Source organism: Scomber scombrus, chromosome 11, assembly GCF_963691925.1.
Source record: "Scomber scombrus chromosome 11, fScoSco1.1, whole genome shotgun sequence".
Classification (NCBI taxonomy): domain Eukaryota; kingdom Metazoa; phylum Chordata; class Actinopteri; order Scombriformes; family Scombridae; genus Scomber; species Scomber scombrus.
Window position 1 is genome coordinate 9970642 of NC_084980.1, and position 11899 is coordinate 9982540.

General features: G+C 37.5%; 1 protein-coding gene across 2 annotated transcripts; it reads right to left on the bottom strand.

Annotated features, from left to right (window-relative positions):
- Positions 1-572: 572 nt before the first annotated feature.
- On the bottom strand, positions 573-6056 carry LOC133990891 (profilin-2-like). Of its 2 annotated transcripts, none has more exons than XM_062429309.1 (3): positions 5775-6056; positions 4277-4469; positions 573-2369 (listed from the first exon to the last, which is right to left on the bottom strand). In XM_062429309.1, the coding sequence occupies exons 1-3, from the start codon at positions 5901-5903 to the stop codon at positions 2272-2274; spliced, it is 420 nt and encodes a 139-aa protein (XP_062285293.1). In that variant the 5' UTR covers positions 5904-6056; the 3' UTR covers positions 573-2271. The 2 variants fall into 2 exon arrangements, with proteins under 2 accessions (XP_062285293.1, XP_062285294.1); XM_062429310.1 differs by lacking the exon at positions 573-2369 and adding an exon at positions 2384-2690.
- Positions 6057-11899: the final 5843 nt, after the last annotated feature.

Here is an 11899-nt window from a genome sequence, read left to right on the forward strand (position 1 = left end):
GTATGGGTTTCACTTTCTTCAGGGTTTAATTGAGTAAAACCTGTTCGTGAAGGTCAATAATTAATTACTATAGAGCAATCTACAACACACATCCCCCTTACCTTTGGTCTGACCAAAAACTCAATTTAAAGCCATAAGTCAAGTAAGTATCTACATTTTACTTTAATTTAGAAAGAAAAAGGTTTGTTTCTTCTCACTCCTTCAAGAGATCGTTCTTATTATTCTGCTTTCTAACTTTGAAAAAATGCTGATCCTCCCAGTAAATTATTAAATTTAAATAATTAATTAAACCTTTTAAGCAATTCATTTCCCCATAAATGACAACCCGTCACCCATGAAAATGTGGTTGACCTTCCTCACAATTTGGGCTATGTATTTCTACTTTGTCACATTCATAAGCACAAGAGATTACTTCACTACACTTTGGACTCATTTTTCAAGCAAATACAATTTCATGTAGTGTGTCATTAATAAAACAATTATAAAATGAATACTTGAGTTAAACTATGGCCTGAATCAGTGTGCATACAAGTGTGTATTCACAGCAACAGACGGGACATACTGGATTTACCTCTGGTTGGAATAACTTTTATTTGATCTGTCTGTAAACAAAATGTCTCAACAATTCATGGCATTTGAAATAGCAGATTTTGTAGCGGAAGGAATTTCCAACTCAAAAAAAAAGAAAAAAAAAAAAAGGACAAAATATTGCAAACGTGTTTTTTTCTGTAGTTTAATTCTGTACATATTCCACAAAGTCTGGAGATTACTGATGCCAAAATATCCCTTAGGAAAGTGCCATTAAAAGTTACTTCTTGCTGGAGCAGCAGTTAAAAATCCAACTCGTAGTAGCAACAGATCAGATCGATTTTATGGCACAGAATACAGTTATTCTCAGAAAATTTTCACAAGACAACTTACAAATGTTCTTATTCCAACCAACACCATTTTCAATATGTTTAGTGTACACAGCATCATTTTTTCTTTTAAATATACTTCTAAGTACCGTACTATGACAATTTGTGAATACACCTTTGATGACTAAAGCACAAGGCAAATAATTCCAAGGTGTTGGAGCCCAACAGCCTGGGTTTACAGTCAAAATGCATTCATACTGTAGTAAAATGACATTGCTGTTTCATTGGTTAATGAACATGAAGTTAGCAACAAATCAATTAGTGATGAAAAGTTTAAGTAGTGTTTAAGTCTAAAGAAGCAGTTAAATGTTTATCTGAAGTTGTCTTAATGATTTACAGTCAACAGGTGATGCCAACAATCAACTATCAGAATGAGCTGAAGCAATTCTGATAATCCTCTTCTATGACAATTGGTCCGAAGGGGAGGGGGGAAAAAACCCTTTACATAACATTAGTGTGTGGTGATTTACAGCAAAAATTTACAAATAGCAGGAGCTGACTGACAAATGTCCGAGCTGTCACAGAGGCGGAATGTCCACTGAGACTCCAGGATGTGGTGAAGTATCATGATGATATCTTGAGACTTCAGCAATGCTGACCTTACACTACACTCAAACAACAGCCCAACACCACATCATTAACTTTTAAGACCACATTCAGGTACAACAGCAAAAGCATGTGATGGAGGGTAAAAACAAGTTGTTTGTGAAGGGTGGCAAATTTGTACATACAGGACTTTGTCAGAGGAAATTTGTAATTTCTTTAATGGAGGCTTGAAAAATTGAAGATGGAGGCAGATGAGAACATGGTTTTGGCTGGAATATAACGCTTCAACAGAGAGGGGATATGACTGGGATCTGTATACTGAAGAGTATGCATGCAACTTTTAAATGCAGACATGCTGATGAGAAAAAAAAACAAAAACAAAAAAGAACCCGGCATCTCTTAGTAATGCTCAAAAAGCAAAACTATGCAAACTGCCACCACCATTACATTTGTACTTCCCCTTGGAGTATTAGCCACTTGCTAAGTGAATGTTATACAAGGCGAGTCCAAATTTGTTGTACACTTTTATTACACTTTGCTATAATTTTTTTTGCACATTCCTTTGGTTAATAAACATTTAAACCATTTCAATGAACATGCCATTACTGTAGTGCCAAAAAACATGAGAAGTACAATGTTAAAGTGGGGAACAAAAGGAGGATGAGGGAGCAAACAAAGGCTGTGTATAAAAAGTACACTGGGGAGGAAGTAACATTGTTTGTCGTCTAATCCTGGAAGTAGTGTCAACACAATGCGGTGAGTGGGAGTGAGCTGCTAAGTTGATGGATGGGTGGAGTGGAGAGGTTGCTTAATATCCAGACTTCCTCAGGTACTCAGCCATTGTATATGCTTTCTTGTTAAGAATTCCACCATGGATCGCCTCCTTTCCCATGACTACAACCAATACTGGAGCACACAAGGAAAAAAAGAGAAATGAACAAAATTGAAGAGTCTCCCCCCTCCACATGATGAAGGGGGAGGGACAAAGGTGACACAGTATCTTACCACTCTTCATTGCTATTAAAACGTTTCCGAGACATTTTGACTGCTTGCAGGAGAAATCTTAACAGCAATATTTCTTTTCTCTTCTTTTTGTCCCTCAATTTTTGTCTAAGTGAGCTTGAAAACATTAAAACCCTGAATCCCTCAAGTATTTTGCCATTGAGTAAGCCTTCTTATTCAATCCGCCTCCATGGACCCCTTCTTTGCCCATTACAAGAACCAAAACTGAAAGAGAAGAGATAGGAAAAAAAGGGATAGTTAAGAAAAAGGTGAAAGGTAAAAAAGGAAAGGCATTCCAAGCAAAGTATTTTCACCATAAGTGTGCAGTGCAGGGGGATTTAACTGTGTGTTATATGCAGGGCTACTGTTTTTTTACGGTTTTCTTTGCAACAATACTACATAAATGTTGCCAATCGACACACTGTAGTTTCAGAAACAGCATTTTATTACCTTCTAGTGTTCTTAAATATTCAATAGTGAGCAATTTCCCATACAGCCCTGGTCCTGCAGGGCACATAGTTGAATATCACCTGTAATGTAACAATTATAAGCTGCAGAAAAGAGAAGCACACCTGACTGGTTGAGACAGCTTATGCTGACCTCTTGCTTTTAACAGCAAACCAGATGAAACTTAACACTAATGAGCCAGTGAATATAGCCAAGAAAACATTTATTGTCAGTGGGTACAGCACTCAAGCCAGGGCTGGATCATTCTGTTGAACGATTATAAAAAGATACATGCCAGTGGCTAATAAATGAGGAGCACCCTATACAGTTGTGTGCTAAGACTACAGGGTATCAATGCACTTGTTGGTATGCTTTAGGCAAATGCAATGCTTCATTTGTGCTCTTGTGAAAACTCTTGAGCATGCAGAGCAGGAGTGTGATAGGTGGAAATCTCCGAATAGAAAAAAGGGAGCGCTGTTTTGGAAAATGAAAAGAAAACAGTTTGCTTTTGATTGCAATCAGCATTTCTCACAAGTCTGCTAGAGATTAGTTGATTAAGGACAATTAGATAAAATAGAAATGCCATTTTTGTAGCCGATTGTCCGAGTTGTAGATGTCAGACCTGCACAAATTCTCAAACTGTGAGAAACACTGAAGCATACCAGACGCTGAGGACCACGAGGGCAAACAGATGGAGCAGGCAAACCTTGGCTTTCATGAGGTTTATGATGCAAATAATGCAACTGTGTAGAATATTTCAACTTGACAAGTCTGCTTCTATGTCTATTTCTTTGCCTGAGAGCATCATATGATGATGTTGATTCTGGGACCTGTTTGGAGCCCTGCTACATGCAGATTGGGAAATTTTGCCATTAGAAGTGAAACAATTAGTCAAATAACAAAAAGTCCATAAATATTCCAGCTTCTCAATTGTGAGAACTCAACTGAATATCTTTGGACTATTGATGGGCTTAGAGGAATTTGAAAATGTCAACCTGGCCTCTAGGGAACTGAGATGAGCTTTTTAAAATTATTTCTGTCTTACAAATGATTCATTGATTAATCAAGAAAATGCTGGTATGATATTGGTTTTGATTACCATGTGTCAAAAAACAAGCAAAAATTATCTCCTGTTGCAGATTTGGTTTCACTTTCTTACATCACAAAGATGTAAAGCACAGTACCAGCCAAAGTTTAGATGTACCTTCCCAGTGTGTCCAAACTTTTGATTGGTACTGCTTGGTACAGCTCTCATACCATGTGATGTTTTCATGACAGAAAAAAAACCAATATGATGTCATCACCCATGAAAGCAGCGTTTTAATAACTGCGATAGATCAACTGTTTTGAAACTAGACTTTTACCTTTTCCAGCTCTCCCGACAGAGATATTGTATGTTGGCTCTCCTCCTTGGCTCTTTGTCCTGATGTCCATTGTCCAGTCTCCGTCGTCATTGATGCTGTCTCTGAGGACTGAACACTTCTTTGAGCCCAGAGTGAGACCGCTGGTGTAAAAGGTCTCCCTGTCCTTACCGATAAGGACATCAATTTCTTGAGACTGAAAACACACAAAGCCACAGAACTGAACAATATTGCAGGAAGATCCTCCACTAGATGCAATAAATATGCTGCCAGTTAGATGACCAACAAGATTCATAATATAAAATGCTACAATATTCAAAAGTGTATAAACACACTTGTGTCAAACATCCTGACACATCTGAAATGATTAGACATTTAATTGATTAGTTGATTGACAGGAAATTACTTGGTGACTATTTTCATAGTAATTTACAATTTCAGTCATTTAATGAGCAACCATGTAAACTAAGCTTCTCAACAGTGATGATATGCTACTTTCCTTTGTCATATATGACACTAAACTGACTGTGTGGGTCTTGGACTGTCAGCTAAAAAGCAATTTTAATATGCAACTTTGGGCTGCAAGAAATCAGTGGGATATATTTCACCATTTTCTGCAGAGTAATTGTTATGAAATTGATTGCAGCCCTTGTTGGCAAAACTGCAAAGCTGGGACCAATTATTCATGCCTTATACGGAGAAAGGTGAGGGTTATAAACAGGGCTTGTAAACGTGCACCTCTATCGATACTAGTACCATAATTATGTTAAACTTTACATAAGTCGAGCAGTAATATTAGCTTGCAACTTCTGCCCGCAGTGAGTAACGGAAGTGATGTGACGTGTGTTTTCTGTGCACCGGGCTAGCACTCATGCCATCCGTATCAATGAACTTAAAAAAAAAAAAAAACACACACACTGACATCCTCCCTCAAAATATTCATGTGTGAATGTGCTGCTACACCCCCCCCGCTTTAATAGGGAGTGTCTATGGCAGGCTGACCAAACGCCAGGCAGTTAGCTGTTTTAACCACAGGTAGCCGGTAAAGCTGCGGCTTAACGTTAGCTAATCAAAGCGGCCGTGCACACAAAAGCATGCACGCTTCCTTCAAGTCAGACACCGTCTACTCTCTGGTTTTAAATTAGCATTAGGTCCATTTCATCAATCTTATTTTTTGAGTAGCGATTATTAGAAAGGGTAACTAAATGCTTTATGGCCTTGTGTACATGCAAGCCACAATGGGAGGTCTTATCTGATCCACACGAGGTCTAATCCTGCAATGTTTCCTTAGCAGGAAATAGCCGCGGCAGGCCACCGATAAGCTAGCTGGAGCCCCCTCCGCTAACACGGCACCGTTAGCTCGCTCGTCATGTAGATCCTGCGAGGTAAAGGTTTTAGCGCTATTCAGTCTGGCGAGGGTCTGCGTGGGTGATTCATAACAACACTGTCAAACAGAACCATACCCTTTCACAGGAATTACTTCTTCTTGTTGCCTTCTTACCGTGATATTGTTGAAAGTACCACCGGCATGTGCTGCCCAAACATATTTGGCGTCCGTAAACCCAACAATGGCGCTATCCTGACAGCTGCCATCGGCCATCAGGTTTTCCACGTAGCTTTGCCAAGACATGTTTAAGAAATTGATGCTGTATAAAAAAGCCCTACCGCTTTGGAAGCAAGGTTAACCAAACGAGAGACAGCCAAACTAGTGGGAGGGGAAAAGCCCTACAGACGAATTTAGAGTCTCCAATCTAACCCACACTTCGACGTTGTGCAACGTCAAGGCTGGGGCAGCAAAGAAAGCCAGGGTAGTGAGGCAGCGGCTGGGTGTAGTCCGTATCAGATCCCTCCGCACAATGAGCTCCCGGCGCTTTTATGGCAGCAGGCGGCGGAATAAAGAGGGACTTATCAGCTCAGCCAAGAGTCAACTGTCTGAGGGAAGGCCGGGGTACACATGAAGGCTAATGGGGATTTACTGATTGAACCATTAAGTCTATCAGTCTTTCATTCATTGGACGTGTTTTCATGCTGCCGGAATAACATGAAAAATAGTCACACCAGAGGGTTCAGTTTGTTTAGCCATCAAGGCTTCACAGGGACAAGGTCTGTGGCCCATGTGGCTGATGGATTCCAAAATGAATCCACTTTCACAAATACAGACTGCCCTCATAAAATCACCTTTGAAATGGCAAGAGCCTGGTTCAAAGTTGCTCATGGATGGCTGCCAGTCGGCCAATTTCTACCACTATAACTGACTGAAAAGAATTTGAGATACACTAAAATGTCTCCCAACATTGTGTCGGCAGTAACCCTAATGTTCTTTTTGGGGGGCCCTGGAGACTCCAACTCAACAAAGGCCTATTTAGGGTCTGTTTTGTTTACCCATTACCAGGCACCCTATTTTTATGTAAATGCCATGAAAATGATGCACCCAAAATAAGGTTACTGTTCTTCAGCCCTTTTGAGTAACCTACAGTATCATTTTAAAGGTAAATTTTTAAATGTTATGATCAAAAGGTCAAAATGAGTATAAGTGTGTGTGTGTGTGTGTGTGTGTGTGTGTGTGTGTGTGTGTGTGTGTGTGTGTGTGTAAGAGGTAAAACCTGTGTACCCAAAATTTGAGTTTAAGATATGCACCTTCAAACATGCATCATCATCAGTATGCATCATATTATACCACATCGTGCACAATTTCAAAGCTCTAGTGCTCATACACTGAGAGAGGACTTTTCAGTGAAGTAGGAAACATTATGTCTCCAGTAGTTTCAGAGGAAATACATTTGTATATTCATAGATTTTTGTTTTCATTTTCAATGTGGTGGATGGACAGAGGTGTAATTTTAACAAGAGTTTATTTAGTTTTTAACAAGACCTTTTTATGGAAAAACCATAGTAGAAACAAAATATTATTCATAGTAGAATAAAGCATGCATGGAGGTTATCAACATTATCATCATAACATCATTTTGTAAGCTTAATACTCTGTAACTTCACCTTATTTTATGATTTGAACAGATGCCATGTTTTAAAAGTCTGCTGTAGAAAATTATTAATTGGCTCTTTTGGGGGTTCATATCACGTAACGTCACTGTTTGGCAATCAAAGGCATGCACATACAAAGTTTATATTCATGTATACATATAAAACATGAAAATACTTATTACTTAATTGGTTTAATTAAAGTGCTTTATTCTTATTCCTGTATTTTATCACCTTCATATAACATGCAAATCTAGTTTGTAGCAAAAGGAAAAGTTACCACTTCAACATTTTATACATTAATATGGACAGAAGGCAAAACATATCTGAAAGAAATAATAGCTGATTTTACAATAATAATGATTATTACAAGACAGAGCATTGGGGTCTTTGGTACTCCAAACAACGATAAAGTAAAGCCAATTTCAATATAACACAAGCAATAAAGTCTGTCTTTCTTCATAGTCCCCTAAACATACATGCAGAGGAGCGTTGCTTTAAAGTACCCTTTGCGAGACTAATTTATCAGCCCATCTTCATCAAAACCAGGGATCAAACCAGGCTCCCTGGCCAGTCCCTGTGTCTTTAATGCCATATTTGCATGTCTTTTATTCTGGTCAGATTTAGTGATAAAAACATTGTCATTTTGTTATAATCCCTGAGCAGAGATTGAGATTTTACCATTAGAGTTGTTCTGTTATTGTGCTTAGACTCTGTGAAGAAGCTGGCAAGCTGGACTGAATGAACACAGAGTTACACTGTTATTCTGTTCATCAAGAGTGCCTATTTATGACTCTACTGAATAAATAATAAGATTGATTACGTGCTCATTTATGACCCCTGTAGGCAGATCAAAGTAAAAGATGCACCCATCCAACCACATACAGGCTCATACATTACAAAGCAAGTCAAAAGATTATTTTTGGTAGAGCTAATGAGTGAAATTGGTTCATTCCTTTGCTTTAAGTTAACATTATTTACCTTTAATCATTTCCCACAATATTACGAAGATCTAATTTCAAACCATATCATATAGCACATTTGTGCAGCTAAATATATAATAAAATAATAACAGTAACAGTCAGATTTAGCTTGTGGCACGTGATGGAATAACATGATGTGAGGTGATACATGTTATTTCTAAAAAGAATACATTATGGAACCATGTTGTTGGGTCCACATCCGTCTGATAATCAATGATAGACTTTTAAAATAATACAGTACTGGGCCAACACCTTTGTATTTACGACTGATATGCTGTCAATAAGAATTTAGAGAAACATTCAGAGGTATAAACCAATGTGGATGGTGGAGAGTTCAAGGTTCATCCAAGATAACCAAAAAAGGAAAAAAAAGAAGCATGATACCCTGACAAATACACTGCATAACCACCAGGGGCAGTGTTCCCTATGGTTTGTAAATACTTATGACTCCTCTACAGCATTTTCTCTGGTGCAAAGCTGAGCATGCCTTAAAACCTGTTTTATGTGTTTATTCCTGTTATGTTTCATAGGATATTTGTCAAAGGTCATCTTTAAATTTAAAATACAAAATTAAAATTGGCAATTAAAATTATATCATTTGACTACAATATTTAACATTTCTGTGCAGACTTTGTCAAACCTTGAATGCCTGCTTACATTTGTCACATTATATAGGCCTATAATAATTTTTTTTCTTCTGACTTAGGTAACAAAAAGCCCGTGTGGTGCTCACGTTTCACCTCACAGAATGCTGCAGATGTAATGCAGAGCTGTGACTTAGTCATGCATGATGAAATACTACTCTTTCAACCACAGCTCGATGAATCAGCCTTGTGTCATTTCCCTTAGATCACGCTGCTTTCTATGATAGCTGAAAATGCTTTTATTTGGCTTGACCCATTGGTAAAGAATACAAAGTCATGTGGTGGTCACAGGAGTTGCTGCATTGTCTTTCATATGCTAGATGTTATCATTCCCCAAAACCAACAAAGTCAGGACCAGCATACAAGAGCAACCATGCACCTGAAATTCATTTATCATAGAAAAAAAGGTTATGATGAAGGTCAGCTTGTTATGTTTGAGGAATAAACTGTATTGAGAAAAACAGCTTTGTATCATCAATCTGGATTATGTCAAATAAAACAGATACTATTGAAGCCCAGAGAAAACCTGTGGTGATGGACTGCAGTGCTGGTACACTTAGTGATGAGGATATGAAGGCTCAGAAAACATCAAGGAGGATTGTTTTATTATTATCTCATGATAAAACAGCAAATCCTGTCACGTTCGGAGCCTCAAAATAGACTGCTGTCACCCACATGGTCTACATTAGCACAGGATTATTTCAACAGAGTTAAATCTGTCTAAAAGTTTGCTCGCACAATATATTTTGGTGTTTTATCAGTCAGCATGTGTGAGTCATGTATCCCAGTCCTTATTCCATTCTACACACCACTGTTATGTGTAACTACCTGCAAATAATTTTCCATGATTAATATATGTATCGTATAACTGAACCTCCTTGACACTCTTTTAGACATAAAGCATATTGAACACATGGTTTCAGATGTGCACCTCAGAGTAAAGATAATTATTTGCAGGCTCAAAAACCCTGTTAGTAGAAGAAGAGTGAAGGGGTTGTTGCTGAGCTACTTCTTCAGAAGTTACATGATCCGTTGCAAGAGTCCATAAAAGTACTTGGGAAGAATGCCCACAAAGATTTTTTTAACAAAGTACCCTCACACAACAAGAACTCTACAATCTTGTGATAATTTTATGAGGGTACTGTACAACTCTGTAAAATGTACTCTGATAATATCACCTAACACATAGTGGTAACACTGCAGCATATAGAGGGAGGGGCAGAGAAAGTGTGGATGCCTTCAATTGCCCTCTAAAAAAGTCAGACTACTGTGGTTAACAGGAATTATGATTTAAAAAAATAAGGATTTAATTAAAATTCATGTTTCTGGTGGCTGCTGTGTTGTTGAATTGAAACAACGCAGGATTTTTTTGAACTGTAATAGAATGAAAATGTGCAGAAGTAATTCCACTGGTGTTTAAACTGCATGTAAACTTAACATCAAACAGCACATGCTCAGCAATACCAATTATTCTTACAAGCTGCATACTTGATAATAATAAATTCCATAACTGTCTCCACACTTTCTTCCATTACACCAGGCGCGCCTAAAGTTTACTGTGACTTACCTGGTTTGTGCTAATTTGTCTGAGAATATAACCAATTGAGGACAATGTTAACAGACACTCAGGGTTCATTTAGTTGCTGTTGTGGAAACTTTTGATTGTATCTCATGATCTTCCTCTGCAGATGGTGTTAACACAGTGGTTATGGAAACTGAAAATGTGTGAATCATCCTAAGATGAACAAGAGGTCCATAAATGTGCTCCAAAAATGGGAATTTAAGCAACTTACTACATTTGCTCAAGTATTGCACAATTCTGAAGCACTTATACCATACTTGAGCATTTTCATTGAATTCTATTTCAGAGGGATTCGTTGTACTTTTTACTCCACTACATTTGGATTACTTTTCAAATTAGTATTTTACAGTCAAACGGTATCATCAATTTATGAAATATGAAGTATTGTTATAGATTATACTCCCAACAGAATTTAAAATGGTTAAAAATCAGTTCCAGTTTGACAAGTGGCAACAGTTAAGCACTGCTTGCATATTAATTGCTCAGTAATGCCAATCCTATATTATAATATATAATGATGAAACACTGACAAGATAAATTCCGCCTCTATGATGAATACCTTTACCTTTAAATACTACAAGCACATTTTGCCAATGTACATTTACATAAAGATCCGCTCCAGACATGTGGTAAGACAAATAGAAATACTTTGCCTGAAACAATATTTTTTTCCCCACAAAGAAGTATAAATACCATATTAAAATCCTTAAAATGGCATCTATTCCTTCTCTTCCATTAAAAAATCCATTTAAGTACTTCATACAAAATGTCTCATACTTTACTGTAAAGTCCATTTTCAGTGTTTTTGAACCGGAGGCATGTGTATGTTAAATATTGGACCAGGATTGGCTTCCAAATGTTTTGTGATGTCACAAGCTCAGACATATTGTTTGCAGCAGTTAAACTTTTGGAATTAAATATATTTGCATATTCATATTTCTGGAGTTTTTATTTAGGGAGAATGAATAGATGTAATTTTAAGGATTTTAATAAAATAATTGTTTTTTATTTGTTTGTTTTTGTTGGGTTTTTTTTTTGTGGTAAACCATATCAGACAAACATTATTATTCACAGTAGAGTATTTTATATTGATTTTAGTAGTCCGGAAGATATCTTTAAACAATGGAAGTACATTTTTCAAAAAGGCAACTGATTATAAAATAACTTTTGACTTATCTTATTGTAATAACAAAATTAATTAAAACATAGATGCGCGGTTTGGCATGTACCTTTCTCTATAAATCATTACGCTTACATCCTTACGTTCAAACTAAATATAACACTCGTCCCCCAGACGGTTGTCATTACAAAGGTTGCAGCGGTTCTAACTTTTCCGACGGTTCTGAAGGCACCGAGAAAGGGGGATTCTCGAACGCCTCGTACGTCAACATCCTTGCGCACTGTACCTACCCACGATGCAGCGCGGTTGCATACAACA